The sequence below is a fragment of the Sebastes fasciatus genome, chromosome 23, assembly GCF_043250625.1.
Source record: "Sebastes fasciatus isolate fSebFas1 chromosome 23, fSebFas1.pri, whole genome shotgun sequence".
Classification (NCBI taxonomy): Eukaryota; Metazoa; Chordata; class Actinopteri; order Perciformes; family Sebastidae; genus Sebastes; species Sebastes fasciatus.
Genome location: NC_133817.1, coordinates 14,145,405 through 14,166,650, shown reverse-complemented (window position 1 = coordinate 14,166,650; position 21,246 = coordinate 14,145,405). Strand labels below are relative to the sequence as shown.

At 40.4% G+C, this 21,246-nt stretch overlaps 1 protein-coding gene across 3 annotated transcripts in view; it reads left to right on the top strand.

The window, feature by feature from the left end:
• The window catches only part of cacna2d1a (calcium channel, voltage-dependent, alpha 2/delta subunit 1a), a 103,826-nt gene that overhangs the window by 46,725 nt on the left and 35,855 nt on the right, over positions 1-21,246 (top strand). For all 3 annotated transcript variants that reach the window (XM_074625378.1, XM_074625379.1, XM_074625380.1), the window contains exons 7-13: positions 10,428-10,559; positions 10,846-10,915; positions 11,688-11,738; positions 14,550-14,649; positions 20,230-20,388; positions 20,935-21,039; positions 21,128-21,206. In XM_074625378.1, coding sequence (XP_074481479.1) covers positions 10,428-10,559; positions 10,846-10,915; positions 11,688-11,738; positions 14,550-14,649; positions 20,230-20,388; positions 20,935-21,039; positions 21,128-21,206 — 696 coding nt within the window. The remainder of the gene's footprint in view (positions 1-10,427; positions 10,560-10,845; positions 10,916-11,687; positions 11,739-14,549; positions 14,650-20,229; positions 20,389-20,934; positions 21,040-21,127; positions 21,207-21,246) is intronic.

Sequence of the window (21,246 nt, the reverse complement as noted above, 5' to 3'; positions counted from 1 at the left end):
GTATCTACAGTGCGTTCCCGTGATGCAGAGCTCAGCCTCCCAGCGCTGGCCGTAGTGTAGACAGTTCCACACGAGGCCATTTCTAGTCTATATATAGCCCAGATGCCAACAACCCAGTGGCCGGCACACTTTAGCCCCCTCTTTACTCTGGTCACCAGCTGCTCCTTTCCCTCCCGTTCACTGCTAACCCTGCTGACCTCTCGGGACAGTACTAATGATAGGTCTTTTTGAGGGTGCTTTGCACTTGCATGGAGCTTTTCTCAGGTTATTTTGGCTTGTTTATCACACACTTACATTCATGCTTTGCTTTTGTCATTACGTCTTAACATACGTAAGTTTCATCATGTAAACATAGTGTTGTGCCTTAAAATTTTTAATGGTTAGTTGCTGGTCTGTCTGTCAGTCCACTGCCTTGGTCCAGATTGATGGATTGCAATGACAATCGTTACAAACATTCATGGTCCCCAGAGGATTAATCCTATTGACTTTAGTGATCCCCTGACTTTTCCTCTTAACGCCATCGTTATAGATTTTTTGTTTTTAGTGAAATGTCTTGACTGTTGAGTCAAGACATGCTGTTGGATAGATTGCCATGACATTTGGTGCAGATATCCGTGGTGCCCAGAGGATGATCCATAATGACTTTAATGGTTCCCAACATTTCCTTTAGGGGGTGGGAATCACCAGAGGACCCACGATCTGATATTATCACAAAACTTAAGTCACGATACCATCTTATTGTGATTTTAAACATTTTGCAATATAGCTGAGTATTGCGATAAGATATATTGCGATTTATTACCCTTTTTCAACTGCAATGTTGATCTAAATCATCTGTTTTATCTAGTAAGATACAGTTTTCATATCTTGAGGTGAGAGGTCAAGGGACCCCTATTTGAAGATGGCCATGCCAGTTTTTCCTCGCCAAAATTTAGCGTAACTTTGTAGCATTATTAAGCGTTCTTTCAGCTAACATGACACGGTCGGTGCCAACCGATTCCTTAAGACTGAGCCTGTTACAATATCTGAAAGACAGAATAGCGAACGGGCCCGTCAGATTGTTTAGAGGTTAATAGTTTATATAATAAAAGCTTGATACTTGACGTCCTTGTATTGATACAATATTGCCAAGCAAAATATCACCATACTACGCTGTATACATTTTTTCCCCCACCCCTATCATTCAGTGAAATATGTGAAACATCTAATGACACTCTCATTAACCTCAGCTGTTATTTCAGTAGTTGCAAAGGAAAGAGGACTACTGTACATATTTACATGCATCATACAATGTCACTTACTGATCACCCCCTCCGAGACGAGTGAGGTACAAGGGCACCTTTCCAGTATTTGTTGAAGGTGATCAGACTAGCATCATTTAGGTTTCTCTGATTGCTTCTTTTTGCTATGTCATTCTCCCCTTGCCTCCCTTTACTGCTGGCACTATGTGGTAGGATTACACTCCTCTCACATCAAGCTGGTCTAAAGTTAATCACATACAGGGCTATAACTGCATAGGGATAATTGTCCTCCCCACCCTCCATGGAGCCTCTGCCAGCCACTCGACATAAAGCAGGAGAAACACACCGGACAGGCCACCAGTCAAACTAGATTTGGCTTCCAGTAATTAAATCCGGTACAATAAAGAACGCTATTTCCGAATGTGGCCAGTCTTAAACAAATTTGAGTCATCAAGAGGCAAATAATTGGAGTTGTGTCCATTATGACCTTTCAGTGTCAAATGTGCAACAAACATTACTGTAAAATGAATGTGAGCATCAGGTAATGGCTTTTGCATCAGTATCTTGGAACAACACTGATCCAAATCTACATGGGAGAAGTGTTTTTTCACACACATTGAAAACAAGCAGGCTTCCTCGGAAGAGATACATTGACTAATGTATGGGTGGATGACTGTTTACACAATCCAGAGCTCTTTTCCACGCGCACATGCACACGCACATGCACACAAACACAAACACATCCTCTAGGTTAGCCTCTCATTATAGGACACTAATGAGTGCAAAGCAGGGACAGACTGAGACACACACACACACACACATAAGGATGCAGACATGTCTTGATACACACAAAAGCATACAGTCCAGGTCATGTCCTTCCTTGCAGACATACACTCATACCAAACATGCACACACGTAGTATGGAGGGTAGCAATAAGAGGACAAACACACAGGGCTTCAGAACATGGAAACAACATGATGGGAAGCTTGTGATGAGACAAACGAGCGAATATTAATCAAATTAAAAGTGATGTGATCTGATAACATAATCCTAAGGAAATTTAGATCCATCCAAAGAAACGCTATGTCAGACCAAGCTTTAGGGAGTATTGAAAAAAAAAATAATTTCTTCTTTTTTTAGTCTAGGTAACTTTCCAAAGTCTGGGTAATGAGCTGCCAGTACATTTTATGATTGTTATGTTACAGATTTGTTTAACATTTGCAGTTTTTATACTGTAGGTACACCATTAAATACTATAAAATGTTTTTTTTTTTTTACTATAAATACACCATTAAGTAATAGAAAATTTACCTTTTTTGTAGATACACAATTAAATAATTTAAAATGTTTTGCTTTTTACTATAAATATACCATTAAATAATAGAAAATGTATCTTTTTTGTTTACTTTAGGTACACCATTAAATAAAAAAGTGTTTTATAGGTACACCATTAAATAATAAAAAATGTTTTTTTTTTTTTTACTATATATACACTATTAAATAATAGAAAATGTTTTTTTCTTTTTTTTACTATGGGCATATTGTTAATTATTACAAAATATCAATTTTTTTAACTACGTGATTAAGTCCAGGTAATGAGCTGCCAGTATTTTTTTCTTAGAGTGTAGTATAGCAACACTACCTCATTGATCTCTCAGGCTGCTTAACATGACGCTATAAATAAAAATTACATAATTTCACATGTTACATGCTACATTAAACAACACACGAATACAGCAGGCATCAAAAACAGTTAAACAATTTCCTTAAACACTGGCATGAGCTAACAGCCTCCTAGGCATTGATTGAGCATTCAAAATCAATTTCAGTAGTGATCGTCACACTGGGTTTGCTAAATGCAGCGGGCTCGGTCACATGACTTTGATGTCCTTACACAGCGAGTCAGTCCACAGAAGTTGGACTATAAATGTGCAGAGTGACAGGCCTCTGAGGCCTCTGACTGTGCAGACGTTTTTGTCATTGCCATAATGGCCAAATGCACTCAGTTATTTTTACAAGCAACAGTTATAATGATGAAAGGACGTTGGTGGGTCGGGGTGTCGGAGGAGGAGGAGGGGCTTGTTCCTAGTGTGATTTATCAGTCTGTCTTTTGCTCTCTTTCTGTAGCTATGCATGGCCTCTTTCTTTCTCTCCTTCCTTCCTCTTCTGTCTTTTTTGCTTGTGCATGCTTTTATATATAAATTAAATACATCTAAACTGTCCTCTATACTGCATCACTCTGTCTTATAGGATGTGGTGTCTGTTTGATCTCTTCCAGCTCTCAGGCAGGTGGTGGAGGGTGGGGTCTGCATGGGTGGAGTTAGCAAAGTAGCAAAGCCAGGCTGGTGTTGGTGGTGCTCCTTCTCTCCCTCCCACACTCCCGTTCTCTCCCTCTCTCTATCTCCAAGGACGGGCTGCCACGCTGATGCCACTCCGGCTGGCCGGCACTGTCAGCGTTGCCATGGCGATGTGTATCCGAGTGTGTGTGTGTATAATGGTGTGTGTGGAAGGAGGCACGCCCTGGATTTCTATCTTGTTGTGTGGAGGAAGGACCGGTAACTTGATTAAGGGACTTTGTCTAGACAAGGCTGGCGTCCTTGTGGCTTTTTACTGATGCTGAAGGAGAGATGTGTCATCTTCATCTTCTTCTTTAATTGCGGTAGACTTTTCTCCGCAACCTTCACCCCTTTTTCACTCTTCCGTCTTCCTCTTTTTTCCTTCTTCTTGGTTTGTTTTTTAGCTTCCTTCTTCTCTACGTATTTTGTCATATTTGCTTCCTTACTCTCTTCTTCCTTTCCTTTCCTTCAACCCTCCATCACTCCACCCTCCCTCTCATCTCTGGCTCCACTTTATTAAGCATATTAATAGTGGGTTGTGTGGAGACAAATGTGCTACTGTCTTTCTCCCCCGCATTAGTCCTGCTGATTGGAATCTATTCTCCCTGCTGATCCAGTGTGGGTGGTCAGACCGGGATTCATTATCGTGTTCATGTGTGTGTGTGTGTGTGTGTGTATGTGTGTGCACGCACACCGGAGATGAATCAGAGTTTATCTGTGTGTGTGTGTGTGTAAACGTGTCGAGAGAGAGAGAGAGAGAGGGGGGAAGAAACACTTGGGGTGTGAGAGTGGGCATGTGTGTGTCTGTGTGTCACATCGCGTGCACCTATGGATCTCATGGCTGCAGATGCGTGTCTTCTCGCTCATTAGGCGGATTGGCGTGCATGCGATGAGAGGAGAGCGCCGCGGCCCTGGCAGGAGATCCGAGGGCTCGTCTGATGCCTGTTTGCATCAACGCTGTGTGGCACCTGTCAGCCCGAGACACACACACACACCGTGACGTACTGAGACGCCGTGACACCGTGTATGTGAGCGTGTTTGTATCGAAGTCACGGCCCCTGTGGCAAAAGCTCACAGCGTAGAAATTGATTTTTCTTTTCTTTTTCTTTTTTTTTTTGCACTCTTGTGCCACTTGATACACGTCCTGTTTCGTTTACGGAAAACTCTGAGGTATCTTAATCTCCATCTCCTCATCCTTCCTTCCTTCCTTCTTCTTCCCCCCTTCTTTTCTGTCATCATGTCTGCGACCCCTGTCCTTGCGACAAGTTGGACGCCTCCCCAAGATGTTCTAATCAGCTGATTGAGATTCCCCTCCACGCCAGATTTGTTCCCAGAGAAAGTGACTTTCTTCTAACCCTATTCTACCTATCCATAAAACTTCTCAGACAGTAATGAAAGAGATTTCTGCGATGTCACATCCTGTTGTGTTGAATTCATTCCAGATAATGGTATCAAATATCAACAAGTGGAAACTCTGCACAACCTCATGATCCAATTGAGGCGCGACTGGGAGTAATTGCTCTTCTGATCTCAAGGCAGTTGAGATTACTTTTACTTTTCTCACCTTCATTTACTCACCTTTTCTCATGCTACCAAAATAAATATAGGAGTCAAGTGTGTGCTGGTGTCATATCTCCTTTCCCCCTGGCCATAGCTGCTATGAGTGTGTTTTGCGTGTCTCTACATCTTCATATCATCTTGGGTGGTTTTCACACATAATCATGATAACTGCACTCAAGCCTTTACTCTATGTGGCATCACCAAATAATCACTTATTTGATAGACGGTCTCCACACATCTGAACTGATTTTGTTTATCACATTGCCTTCTTTTCCGTTGTCTTTTACTCTTCGGCCACTCGTGTGTTTGTAAAGGCTAGGGACCGATTTAAACTAACGATTCAGGCTGTTCTCATACACCGTTTGTAGCTATACCTACCAAAAATAATGCACTGTAATTCGTATATATCCCACAAAATTAATAATAATTAGTAATTGTGAACCAGGAACAATAAAGAGCGACAAATGCCTTGTAGGGAGACGGTCGGGGTGGATGGGCGAGTCAAAAAACAACGGACTATCGCTCAGGAGACCGGTGTTTGTGTCCCACATGAAACCAGAAGTCAATGTTGATTTATTTGTCACGTAACTTCCGTACTTAAATAACGCATTTCCGGTGTTATTTTAACCGAAAAAACAATCTTTTCCTAAACCGGACTACTGCAAGTACTTTTGTTGCCTAAACCCAACCAAGTTTCCTGTGAAGACAGAAGTTTATTTTGAAAATACCGGAGCGGAAATTGACATGTGCGTCATGTGTTGCCAATCATTACTGTTCCTGCTGCTTTTCCACTTTATTTTTCCTTTTCAGTACAAATTTCAGCATTAAGTTGAGAGGCATCTTTTTGTTTGATGAACGAATGGTGAGAATTTGTGTTAATGAGGAATTTCAAGGTGCTAAAGTGCAACACGCTGTGATTAAATTGCTGTTTTTCTGGAGAGTTGATGTCGGGATGTAGGAGAGAGACGTGTCTTGTGCCACTGGTATGTGTTGCCCTAAATACTGGTTGTCCAGTGTGTGTGTGTGTGTGTGTCCTCCATATTCACTCAAACATGAAATATGTACGCCTTTTCTGACTGTCGAGACAAATAAAATCTGCGTGTGTTGGTGGAATGATACACTATACTGTATATCAGTGCAGCGTGAATGCTCGCAAAAAGGACGCGTCAATGCTCACGTCACAATCAGTAGTGAGTGGCGAAGTATCATCGAGTACAGGGCCCCTTCTGATACGATGATTGCAGCTTCTCACCACTTCAGGCCTCACCTTGTAATTACTTTCCACTGCACAGGCAGTTTGAGCCACCAGCTAGCTGATGACAGGGAACACCGCAGGGCATCGCTTTGGTATGGCACCGCGCTGCTTTTCCCTCCTCACCTCCTCCCACCGCCGTCACCCTCATCAGTCACTGCCAGTATCCTGTTTGATTTGTTTTTGAAAGCATCTACATGCCTCACAGGGAATATTTAGTATCTTCGTTTTCCATATTCAGTCCCCCCATGTCTTCTCGCCCCATGAATCATTCATTATTTTTTTTATTTCACATGTCTTCACTTGTTAACCATGTGATATTGGAATAGTGTGATTTATAAGGCTGGCATGGGCTGGGCATCTTTGCTGAATGTATTACCATCTGAAACAGTGATATTTCAGTTGTTTCACATGGTGACCGCTGTGGCGATTTTCAAAATAATAATCGACTAATTCCACAGTGATTTTCGAATTGTATTTTTGCTTTGAATGCACATCCCTAGTTTTTTAGTTAGATGCATGAAATAAAGTCTGTGGTTAACACAAGCTGAAGAGATTTTAACATTTGTTCTACGATATAAAATACGTCAGTAAATATCCCACTCGTGAATTTTGAAGCTTTCATATGTCTTCAAAAACACGGTCGCTAAGAAGTGGCTAAATGAGATGCCATCACGCCGACTGGTCCGCCTTTGTCCGTGGTGTAGTTCGTTTATAGCCTAACGTTAGCTTTTTACTTCTGGCGATTGCATTTACGCTTCAAAAATCATAAAAGTAGTGTTCATTTCTGAAGATTATCTTGCGTAACAAAACCTGTAAGTATCATAAACGTTTGTTTGCCAAAGAGCTTATTTTCTGCATTAATCCAAAACCCAATGGGAAAAAAACCCATTGAGGGAACGAGGGCGATGCTAACTTCCTTGGCCTTCAAAAAACTTCATCCCTGCCACTTTCGGGTGTGGCCTGGCCATAGCCGTTAAAATCATACCCGTATTATATACAGTACGCACTGTATATACAGTATATAGACATATATATATATATATATATATATAGAGAGAGACAGAGAGGCCAAGTAATGTAGCCTACATGTACCTGTTACATATAGGTTACATGTTACACAAGTTCTGCACCAATTGCTCAGTGCCAGCTGACTAAAAGTAGGCTACTTGTTCAAAGACACCCACTGCCAGTGGCTTCCTTTCCTCTCTTCATTTCATCTCCCCTTTTTCTCTTATTATGCTGTGTCATTTCTCTAATCTCACCAGAGTGAAAACAGATGCTGAAAACTCAATTGTAGAGCATAAAAAAAAAAGAAAATCTTTATTAGTTATCATTTAGTTTTTTTTTCCACGCCTGAAGAAAAACACTTTCACTGTAATTCTTTTATGTATTGGTAATATATCTATGTTTGTTGTTCTAAGTATACAGACACACAAACACATGCGCCCTACCCCCCCAATGTCCCTGAGGCCATGATGCCAACGCCTGACAAATAGAGCTGACCGGCGCTTGCGTCGCCGCGGTGATACTTCTCATTTCTTCCTCTTATCATGGTGACCTCGAGCAAGCAACCAGACAACACATCGCCACGGAGATGGATCTGTTTACAACGAAACTGTGATTTGTTCCAGTATTTGGCAGAGACGAAAGGACACTGCACTGCCACGCCTTTGATATTGTTGCCGAGAGCTCGTCAGCGGTGCCTGACCTCCCCATTCGGGGGTTCGTGTGATGCATCCAAATTCCTGAGGGAGACTATAATGGGTTTGTCAATTTAACAGAGGGGAAACACATAAAACAGACACACGGAGTGAGTAAGGACAAACTCTGCGTCTCAGTCATTTATTATGTCCCTCTTACTCATCATGTATCTACACATGGGTCGGTCACTACATTGACTTCCTGCAGTGGCAGCTTGGTGGGCGATTGAAATACCAAATGTGATCTTTCCTTGTCGGTTCACAGTTCAGTATGTGCATGGGGAGAAAAATACCTCTCCTTCCTCTATGAGGTCTCGTTACCCTGAGACTTGTTGTTAGCGATGTCACGGAAACCAGCAGCACCGATCCATTAAAGGCCATCCTCTGGGAGCACAGAGACGAGGCCTGAACAAATTGTCACCACTTATCATTGGGACACGCTTTGCTCTACAATACCACAGGGAGCAATTTGAGGCCTGGACTAAACTCTCTTTTATCCGACAAAACATGGAAATAGAGCCTCGGTACAAGAGGTGGTTGTGAGGAAGGCGAGGAGTGAGGAGCCAGAGGGAGCGTGAGAGCCACAGGAGGAGGGAGAAGTGGGAAGATGAGAGAAAAAAAAAAGTATTTTTCTAGACTTTACGGATGGGCATTGCTTATTAGCTTAGTTGAAAGAGTACACTGAGCTTCTTGGTCGCACTTTTTCTCCAAACGGACTAGTACACCCTGTACAATGCGCCTCTTCTCTGCTGAGCTGTCAATATAATTCTGTAACTGAGTCACGATTCAAAGTACTCTCATACGAACAGTTCGTATAATAGAAGTTATTCCTCATTTTTTTCGTGTGTTTCCCTACGCATGTCCAGCAACATGTGACACGTGTCAATTTCTGCTTTAGTCTTTTCAAAATAAAAGTTAGGTTTAGGAAAGATCGACTTGATTAGGTCTAGGCAACAAAACTACTTAGTTAGGTTTGGGTTAAAATAACTCCGGAACTATGGAAGTTACATGACAAAAACTACTTAGGTAGGTTTACCAACAGATTGCATTCGGGGTTAAAATAACTCTGGAGGTGGCATAACTTAAGTACAAAAGTTAGATGACAAAAACGACTTAGTTAGGTTGAGGAAAAGGTTGTGGTTTGGGTTAAAATAACTCCGGAAGCGGCATAACTTAAGTACGGAAGTTATGTGACGAATAAATCAACGTTGACTTCTGGTTTTACACGGGTACGAACACCAGTCTCCAGGGTGAAAGTCTGGTGTATTTTGACCTTCCCGTCCACCTCGACCTCCTCCCTCAGTGGCGTATGTCACTCTTTATACTTCCTGGTTCACAATTACGTGGATTACATACAAATTGATTTTGTGCGTTGATAAAAATAACGGTGCATTACTTTTTTCGTAGGTATAGCTACCAACAGTGTATGAGAACAGCCTGCATGAGTACAGATGCTTCACACTAACTCGCCATAACTCACTTTTAACCGCATAGCTTCTAGTTGTCCGTCACGTAAGAGTCTGCATCAACAAACCCCGGACCTCCCGGCTGTCCCCTATCTCGCCCTGATGTCCTTTTTTTGTTTTTGTTCTTTCTTTAATCCAGTTGCTCTCACAAAAGTACAAACACACATGGGGCATCTACACACACACACACACACACACACACACGCACGCACGCACACACACACACACACACAGACACTCTCACATAAGTATGAGTCATGCACAGCATCAATTTGACATGCAGCCCACTCTCCCAGGCAGAGCGCTGCCTTTTTTGATCAAACTAGATTGTTGGAGCATTAAGCCCAGTAAGAGCTCCTGCAAACAGGTAAATAAAACGTTTACTGTATGTCTGTTCCCCCGAGTACCCGGAAGATGGCTTTTTTTTTCTTTTTGTCTCATTCCAGAAATACTAAATTGAATCATTCTGTTTTTGCTTCCCTCTCTCCTCTGTTTTGATCACTTTCCACTGCTATAGATTTTGGTGTGTGTTTTGAGAGCAAAAAAAAGTCAAAGAAATTAAAATATCTCATCATAGCAGATTGACGTCAGTTGCAATATCTGTGAGGAGGCTTCCTCTCCGCCGTCAATGTCAGTAGCCTGATATTGGCAAATGTGTGTGTGCGCGCGCGTGCGTGCGTACGTGTGTCATAGGCTTTCAAGCCGGTTTCTTCTTCCGAATTGCTTTTTCCAAATTGTTTTTGAAAAGCCTTGACATTTTGTGCTTGTGTGATTTCTATGATTTTGTACTTCGGTACAAATATGACTCATTTAATCTTTCTGGGTATGTGTGTGTGTGTGTGTGCGTGTGTGTGTGTGTGTTTTCCAGCCACCATCATACTGAATGAGCTAAATTGGACGGAGGCCTTGGAGGATGTTTTCCGAAAAAACAAAGAGGAAGATCCCTCGCTCCTCTGGCAGGTGTTTGGCTCTGCGACGGGATTGGCTCGATACTACCCAGGTGAGCAGCCCAGCAGCCAATGGTGTTACTCCAACAGCCTGCTGACCTTCCTGTGGCCAATGACGGAGACACAGAATTACCACCAAATAAATTATTGATCTTTTCTACCTCTCAGCAAGACAACATATTTCCCAAAAAGTCCCAACTATTCTTTTAATATACATTAACATATAAGAATATAGATGTAAGACATAAGAGAATTTGGGCAAGTACCTTAAACCCAATCTTAATGTGAAGTAAACATACTTTCCATTAACCCCATTTTCTTCCTTCTGCCAAATCCCAGCATCCCCTTGGATGGACTCAAGCACTTCCGCCAATAAGATCGACCTCTACGATGTGCGCAGGCGGCCGTGGTGAGTGTAGACGGTCATTATGGGATGCGCCGTTTTGTTTCTGTGTCTCTAATCATCTCATCGTCAGTAATTTCTCTAGTGTTTGTCAAGGGCAGACGCGTGGCTCATTCAATCTACCTTATTACTGTAATTGTCATATTAAACATTCATTTGCAAAAAGTGTATTTGCTTGTTGCATCAACTGATTACACATAAGGACTTCTGTACACACACACACACTGTTAAAAACAATTACATTTAGGTGTCTGACCAAAGCCAAAGCCACTATAACAAACACATCAGAGCACTATGATGATTAAGCCACTGCATATCAAAGGGTACCAATACAAAAGCTTCATTAGTCTCCTAAAAATGATTCAAATCTGGCTGGAAGCCATCAATACTCTTTTAACCATGTTATTAAATTTCAGCAGCCTCAAAAAAGCCCCGTCGGCTACTGAGCACTCGAGCTCCGAACAAAGACACACAACTGTTTGTTTATTAAAGAAATGGGAGAAGAGAATTAAAGATTAAAGAATACAAAGGTCTGATTGATTTCAAATGCAAATGAGAGAGTGATATTTGTTAGAGAGATAAGAGTGAGGAGACTGCCAAATGAACTGTGTCATCACTATTTTATGTGCTGTAGTTTGTGTTTTATAGATTCCTTAGAAATCGGTTTTAAAAATAATTTCTCCATTATAATAATTCTCTGTTTTTCCACTTCTGTGTACATCTCTTTATGTGCTCCATATCCACGACCTCTGTGTGTGTGTCTGTTATTACTCACCAGGTACATTCAGGGGGCAGCTTCACCCAAGGACATGCTGATCCTGGTGGATGCGTGAGTGACGACCTTATGATTCATCCATTACAGTCAGTTTTTATTTTATTTAGGGCGCCAGAAGGCCCTGATGCTAACTCCCTGACCATGCTGTGCTCGCGGCAGCCTCAGCACTCATGTGACACTGACAAACAAAAAGCAGTCAGTGTATCGGGCGACTTCATCATTTACAGTCCAGTTGTTTCTTTCCTGTGATGAGTGATTTATGCCTTAAATGTTCAGGTTTAGAAGATGTTCTGAGAGGTTTCTCGAGCTATATCTGTCACGGCATCAGTTCAGTCTTTGATCAGATTATAGAACTACAGATCATTTTGAAGAAACGCAAATTTTTCGATTTCACAGTGTTCATTTTAAAACTGTGAAAAAGGGGTTTATTTTACCGTATTTACCAAGACCAAACAGTTGAAACCTGTTTCCAATTTAGAATATACATAGAACTCATAACCTATCAACGATTAACATAAATATTGATCCACAAATTCATAGTTTACATCTTAAAGTTACTACAAGGAACTTTTAACTGGTTATGAAACAGTCTCAATGTAATACTGGTGCCTCTCTGACCTACATAAGTAAACAAGACCGTCAGCGAGAAGATTGACTATTTCTGTATAGTTAATATCGATGCTTGGGTATAGTAGCTTTAATAAGTAGCATCAAATTGTTGTTTTTTTGTGTAGAAAAAAGGTAGTAAACAAACTTAAAGGGTAAGGCTGGCAATATTCTTTATTTTTTAATATTGTCGATGCAATCATCTATAAAGAACAAAACCTACAAATAATTGATATTAATAATATGTGTCGCCCGCTTATCCAAAGCCTGATGTAGTTGATTCCTCTGTCCCATAGACCTCAATTTTTGTCCAAACCCAATTAAAAAGAAATCAGTGAATCACACTGTTGCACTTGGTGACATTTTTTCCTTCATTAGGTGTAAATCCTCACTACAGCACCAAATGTGTATTAATCCGCAGCTGTAAATAGTCCCAAACAAATATGGCATTTACTCCTGATTTGGTAAACTACAGTGCCCAGGTGTTTTAGGAAATAACTCAGCTTTTTTAAATAAATATATATATATATATATATATATATATATATATATATATATATATATATATATGTATATGTATTAGTGACATGTGATTAAAGATTTACATCTTCAGTAGGAACCAATGGGCTTGGGGTTCAGTGCCACAGACAAGGTAGAGAGGTCGGGATGTATTGATAGACTAACATAGTGTTCGTGTTGGTCTTTTTATGGAATTTGTTGACCATAAAAAACATATTGAATAACCCCAGCTCTATCCTTTAATGCCTGTCTAATAGCATTTTTATATCGGTGTATTTTTTTTCCTCATTCACCAATTTTTTTACCCACTTTATTATTTACCACAACCATGTGGAGCTACAGTACAAGAAGATCTCGCTGCATGCAGGAACGTGTGACTGTGAGTGTGGAGTGCGGACTCCGCCGAAGTGATTTGTCTGAATTTTTCCGCTCAGGTGGAGTTTCATTATAAATGACACTCATGGCACAGCACCAGGGCTAAATGACAACGCAGTATGATGAATGGAAAGACTAAATTCGTCCACTTGCAGCTCTTAGCACAGCTCTGGTAATTGGCACACAGAGGATTGATGAGGCTTATTAGACATTAAAAGCTGCCTACCGTTATGCTTTGGTGAAAAGGAACATGAGAGGAACTCCACTCCTCATTTTTTTTCCAGTTTCTGTCCCTTTTCTTTTCTTTTTACCTGCAGGAACCAATTAAGTGGTGTATTTATAGATCCACTGTTGCAGGGTCCCCTTCTCATTTTAGCAAGAGCAGCACAATATAGTGAAGTATTAAAGGAGTCTTGACAATGCTGAACACTGATATTTTATTATTAATAGTTTTGCGCTAACATTCACATTCGTTTGTGTGTGAGTCATTAGCTGAGAAATGGTGATGGCACTCAACTCATGTCAGTAATGAAGATGACCTATGATGGCATTTTTGTTAATGTGATAGATAAGATTATATCTAGCCTGCTTGTTAATAGAAGAAACATTTACGTGGAGTCACAAGGTCAGATATCTCTGCTTATAGCTCATAAATAGTTTTTACGCCCAGTAGGCATGAAGGCTTTACAGATGGCAATAACAGTTGTTCAGTCAGTTCAACTTATTGTTATTATGGATATTCATATTACGGCTACCCACTGACCCTTGCTTCAGCGCCCCGATCAGGCAAAAGGTCCAGCTGTCTTGTACGCAAAATATCAAAGGGCAAAACTGACAGATAGAAATAGTTTTTCTTTAAAAAGAAATTGTATTTATCCATCCATCCATCTTCTTATTTGGCCGTGGTGGCAACACAAAGGAGAGGAGCACAGACATAATTTTTTTATGCTATAATATTGATTCATGTTGTAATTGTGCCTTCAAATGGGGTCATGTTTACTGTGTTCACAAGAAGAGTCCGTATGAACGCCCCCCTCTTGTGGTGTTCACGACCTTTTAAGTTTCTGAAAGCTCAGAGTTCACGAGTTGTGACGTGTTTGTTGACGTTGTCAGAAATGGCAGAGGCCTTGGAAGTTCATTTTTTCGATGCATAATTAGTGAATACATTGTAATTTTAGTCGTATATTGTTTTTCTTTGTGACTTTATAATATGTCTGAGCCTCTGTGTTGCTTAGCAGCAGTGTTCTCGCGACCACTTGAACGCCGAACATATCGTGTTCGCGACTTCCCGTGTTGTAAACACGAGCTCACGAGTTCCATTTGAAAGCATCATAAAACACAAACCATCTTTCCTCCAATCTGCAGGAGTGGCAGCGTTTCCGGCCTCACCCTCAAACTCATCCGAACGTCCGTCAGCAAGATGCTGGAGACCCTCTCTGACGACGACTACGTGAATGTGGTCTACGTGAGTATTCACGCAGCTAATACTTTAGAAATCCTGTCCATGAGGTTGTTATGATTCTGCGCGTGTACTGAATCTCCAGGTGCACTCGTTGCTGAATGTTACCGCGGACGTATTTGTGGCTGTTTGAGTAGCTTTACTCCTACGGTTTGACTCATTGGTTTAAACATGGCAGTGACCTTATGAGTTACTTAATGCACCGCACATGGATGGATCTTTATTATGGCTTCAGTTGTGCATGGATGCATGCATGCGTGTGTGCTCATATGTCTGACTCAGTGTATATATAACATACAGTACATGTGTGTATGTGTGTGTATGATATGTTTCAAGAGCATCAGAGCTGGATCCAAGTATGTGTGCCTAATAGAGCGCACGCATGACACACAGCTTGAGCGAACCCTGAAATGCCTCTAGATAAGTTTGACAAATGAACGTGGGCCGTATTCATGACCCATACTTTGAATCGGTGGCATGTAATTGAAAAGGCCCCGGCCTGTTTGAAATTCTGTAGAAATCTCAGGCACCAAAGGATTTACTGACGAGGGGATTGAGGAAATATTCATCCATCATCATTTAAAGCTCCATCGCAAGCCTGCGTGAGGCCGATTCATGCTTCCTTGCAATATTAGTTGTGCGGAGAGAAATAACACAATTTTAAGTGGTTATTTCCTTCTATGAGAGGAATTAGGGAGTAGTCTCCAAGACATATTGGAGGCAATCACACTGGAAATGATTTGCAGGACTAAAATGCAATGAGCACCACTCTAACTTGATTTTGAGCCCTTAGAAGCAGAATCTACCTCTTTATGCTGTTGCCAGGCAACCATCAAACTGCTGCTGTCCATCACTTAGCGAGCGTAGCTTGTGTAAGTTGGCTAATGTTGTTAGCCAGCTAAAGATCACACACACACACAACACTTTAATATGTATTTCCTCATAGTGATGAGAATTCACCATACCAAATTGTTTCCTTGTTTACATTGACTGTAACAAAAGATAGTCCTCTTCTGTTTTTATCTGAATGGATAAAGGAGAAACATAATTATAGGAAAATAAACACTTAAAGCAGTAGTTTAAGTCTTTGTAAATTTGGGGGAAAAAGCTTACTCGCTTTCTTGCCAAAAGCTGGATGAGATGATCAATACCACTCTTTTATTACACGGCTTTGTTGAATACTCGATTCTGATTGGTCAATCACAGCACTCTACGGTCTGTTATTTCTTTATAGCAGACCGTGATCTCAGACTCTGGAGGACCATTTTGGTGTCAAATTATTGATTATTGATTATTATTGATAATATACAGCTGGTCATTGTTGTGAAATAAACCTCCGCTTCACGATGGAGTCGCATCGCCCTGAAGGGGTTTATTTCACAGCAGTGACCGGCTCGCTGTACATTATCCCTTACATGTTTGTTTGTCAAATATAAGGCTATACAGCTAGCAGTTGGTTATCTTAGCTAAGCTCCGGCATATAATCAATAACGTATATTGCCAAGAAGTGAAAGTCAATTGTTCGTTCCATTGCAACATCAGCGCCCAGCAGCTAAGCTGAGCTTCCGCTATTTTGGACTGAAAGCGACTACCGGACGCTAGTAAATCGTCCGCCTAAAAAGTTGACGTACAAAAGTAAAACAAAATTATTTCTATTATATTGTCGTATTCTACCGAAATGGCCTGTATTGAATAATAAAATATTATAATAAGCATTTTCAGTCCAAAATGCTGGCTGTTCATGTGTACAGACAGTCAAGAGAGTGTTATTGATCTTCTCATTTAACTCTCAGCAGGAAATCAAATAACTGTATTTCCCAATATGTTGAACTATTTCTGTCTGTTTTTTTCCTCTCTTTTTCACTCTGGCTCTCTCTGTGTATTTTCTCCTATAGTAGATACCACACATAAAAGTCTCCTTTCTTACCAAATGTCACAAAATCACATCACAAACCTACATTTACATGTTTCTTTTTATGTACAAAGCGGGTATTAATCACCAGTGTTTTTTCTTGTTAGAAAGTATTTGCATACCTTAAGCATACAGGTGGTCCGTCAGGCTGCAATCCTCAACTCTCCCCGCCATTAACGCCCCTTTTTTAACAGTTATAAAGTTACTAAAGATGCACATTTTAAAAATATCTCGCTCCAGTCACTTGCATAAGTAAGTATGCACTCGGATGTGTCTGCACTCTATCTGAAATTTCCTTCCACCTAATGGGAGGGAACATTAATGAATTTTTCAGTCGGCTTTCCAAATGAACCATTAATTACATTTTCGTTCACTTCCCCTTAATAAAGCAATGGTTTATGTTTTTGTTTGGGATTATCAAATCAGCTAAGTGAAAGGGCTTTTTGAAGTTAATGAAATAAGGCAGCAGTGTCATAAGTATATTGATGGCATCCAGCTCAGTTCAGAGACTTTCAGAAGCATTTTTGAAGCTTTTTTGAAGGTACAATCTGTCACAACCTTTCATAATAAAAGACTGTAAATAATGGTTTTGTGTATTTTGGGATTAATCCATCACTAAGCCAATACATTATTCAGTATTTTTAGTGTGAAAATATGCAGTATAATCAACATATCTGTTTTCCACATGATGTATAATATAAATGTTCCTTTATGCTTCCTTTCCCAATAACAGAGGAAGTGAGTACAATAACATAACCCAATAGTTAGTTACTGTCTAAACCGAAATTACCTGAACTTGAATACAGTATAAAGTAGGGCTGTGTATTGGCTAGAACCTGGCGATACGATACATATCATGATACAGGGGTTACGATTCAATATATTGCGATACTGCACGCAAGGCAATATATTGCAATTTTTTTTAATCTAATTTTAGGAAAACTGTGAATATTTGCATGTAAACTATTAATTGAAAATTGTGTTTTAGAGAATCAATACAGTATTACAAAACATAATATCGGGATACGCAAGTGTATGGATATTTTCCTACACCCCTTATATAAATGTGTGATGCTTTATTTTATGGGTTTTGGAAGTTTCCTGGAAATAACTATGTTATTTGGTACTAATTACAGGGCAAATGGAGATAGTTATTAAAGTTAAGTTAGCTCATAAGCAGTTGTTGATTTTCTGAGTAATTCTCTTATCTTAAATAAATGGAAAGAAGAAAGTGATGGTGTGTGTGTATGCACTAAAAAGGTAGGCGTTAACAGTAGAGGATAAAGATAGTGACTATAAACAAGTTGAGGTATTTTTTATGTACACAAACATATATAAAGAACATGCCCACATACAGTATGCTCCTCTGCTGAGCTGTTATTACTGTGTCTGAGATATTCTAAGACGTGTATTATTAGTCAGATGAAGTTCTAGCGCACCATGGTTTATATTGGTGTGTTTGTGTATGTGTGTAGGCGTGCGTCTTTTTCGAGGACGAATGTCTTGGCAGTATTTGCCCTGAAACTTCTGCCAACATGTTGAATAGTTGGAAACAGTCATTGTGAGCTGCAGCATCCTTTGGCATTCTGAAAACATAAGCCCATGTGAATAGAGGAAAAATAGCAAAGGGATGACACATAGAATTGTGTGAAAGTTCGTCGTTTGCTTGTAGATCCTGGCTTTTGTGTACCTTATTCTCTTATATCATTTTGGTATTAACCACTTTCATATCTGTGTTTTGCATATGTTACAGTGATCTCTGACACATTTCTACTTGCTTCTGTTAATAACTTTGCTGTTATTTTGTGACTGATGCACCTCGAATATTTGGGCTGCTTGGGCTGTTCTCATACATCATACATAGCTATTCCAACAAAAAGTCATTTGTATTTATCCCACAAAATCAATTAATCTGTAATCCACGTGAACCAGGAACTATAAAGAGTGACAAATTCCGCGTAGTGATATATTTATCACGTTAACTTCGGTATTTCAGTTACTCCACTTCCTGAGTTACTTTTACCCAAACCACAATATTTTCTAACTAAAGCTACGGCTTTTTTCTTTTTACTTTTAGTACGTACTGCAGCTGCCGCTACAAAGTACGTACTGTTGCATGCAGTATGCATACAATTGGGACATAGTACTTCGTCATGACATTGCGCCTTGAACTTTGACCCTCTTGTTCATATATCCGCTGTGCAGTGGATTATGGGTCAGAATAGAGTACTATACATACTATGTATTGGGACATACTTAATATTTTTCTGGCACACTAAATAGCAGGGTAATATAGGTATTGGAACGCACAGTAAGTAGTACAAAGTGTCCACTTTAGGAGTTATTTTAACCCAAACCTAACTAAGTAGTTTTGTTGCCTAAACCTAACTAAGTTGTTTCCTGTGAAGATGTTTATGACGTTTTGAGGAAGTTTATTTTGAAAAAAACTGTATGCATGTAACGAGTGTAAATTGACACGTGCATCACGTGTTGCTGGACATTTGTAGAAAAACGCACAAAAAATTAGGAATAACTTTTCGTAAGATATCGTACGAACTGTTGTGTGAGGATTACGTTGCTCTATTCAACTGTTACTTTGACAACTCTGAAGTGCTGACTATCTTTTAAAAGCTGACAATCATCTCAAAATGACTTGGCTTTGTAGCTGCCCTCGTCATTGTAGTCAGAGAATACACAGTTTAAGTCTCTTTCAAGGGCCACCTCCACTACTAATTTTATTTAATCTACCTACGGACCTTTAGATAGCAAGGATGATTTAAACAGATGGTGTAATTCAGTCTTGTAACCAGCTGTGCAGATCTAAGCAAATGTTAATAAAGGAGGGAAAAAAGTGTATGAGATCAGTGGTGAGTATCTGCAGATATTCAAATGTGTGTTGCAAGAATTGACACTGTAAAAGCAGTATTTGTGCACCTTGTGTGTGCGTGTGAGTGTGTGTGTGTGTGTGTGTGTGTGTGTGTGTGTGTGTGTGTGTGTGTGTGTGTGTGTGTGTGTGTTTTGCACATGATCATGATGGGAAGGCTGCAGTCGAGGCCTAAACAGATGTTGGGTATTAATGAGCCTGTCCTCCATAGATGCTGTGTTTGTGTATAGGTTTATATATATGTGCGTGCGTGCGTGCGCGTGTGTGTGCATGTGTGCTTGAATTGATAGGGCTCCATCTGTTCCTCCACAAAAACTATTCACCAATATTAATCTGAAGACGCTTTACATGTAGAGCTGTGTAACTGTAATTTGACCAGTTACGGTAATGTCTGTCTCTACGGCATATTAATCCCTCCATAATCAAGCTCTTTGTTTTTTTTTACCTCCTTACGCCACTGTTTTCACATCCCTACCTGCTCTCCTGCCAATCCTTCCTTCTGCTCCTATAGCTCCCTTTGGTCTGTGCAGATTTTGATTAAGACTTGATTTCATTTCACACATGACACATTTTGTTGCAACAGCAAAGCCAAGAAGTGTTATTAAAGTAGATCACTTTATAACATTTTGTCAATAATTATTTTTTTACTTTATTTGAAAAATGGAATCAATTTAATCTCCCGCATGCCTCCGTATAACGAAGGGAATACAGGCCGCATATTTGACAGAAAATATGTACGAGTGCCTTCCCTCCACTTCCCGTCATCCCTCCTTCCCTCTTCCCTCTCCAGTTCAATGACAAGGCCAGCCACGCGTCGTGCTTCACGAACCTGGTGCAGGCCAACGTCCGCAACAAGAGGATGCTGAAAGACGCCGTGCAGGGCATCACAGCCAAGGGTATCACCAACTACAGAGGCGGCTTCGAGCTGGCCTTCGAGCAGCTCGCGCAGGTAAAGTGTCGGCGTGGGCGTTGCGTGGTGGAATATTTGTGATGTAACATAAGGGCCGTGGGAGTATGTGTGTGTAGTGGTGGATGGTGGTGGTAGGGGGTGGTAACTTTGAGGACGGTCGCTGTCAATCTGTTTGATTATTTTATCCAACTTGGAACATGCAGACCAACTCCCGAGGCTTGATGAAACCCTGTGAAATCTACTTAACAGCCTGATGTAATTTATGCTCGTTTAATTTATCATTTTCATTCAATTATGAAAATAAAGATGCAACATAGGTCTCAGTGACAGCTCAATCCCAGTGGTGCTCTAATAAAGAGTGAGTATGTGTTGACCTCTTGTGGTTGTTTCAGACGTTGCAGATTTTTGTGTCAGTGCAAAAGCTCATGTTTCCCTTACAAACTTCTGTATTATGAGTCAATAGCCTTGAATTATTTTTGCAACCACTTCTTCAACCTGTTCCTATCACAATAAGAATGTGTTATTCACTTTTTCCTTGGTTAAATAGTGCTTGAAATACAAGCATTTTGCCTTTTTATCCCCTAGATGAACGTGTCAAGGGCCAACTGCAACAAGATTATCATGCTCTTCACTGACGGAGGAGAAGAGAGAGCCGAGGAGATCTTTGAAAAATACAACCCTAAGCAAGCGGTAGGAGTGTAAACTTATTCAGAGCGTAGAATACAGCAGTGTTTTATCAGCATATTCAGTTTTTTTTTTACTCTTCTTCTCCTCACAGGTGCGCATCTTTACATTTTCAGTAGGTCAACACAACTACGACAAAGGACCAATACAATGGATGGCCTGCGCTAATAAAGGTACGAGGTTGCATTTGACATGCATCACATATCTGATGTG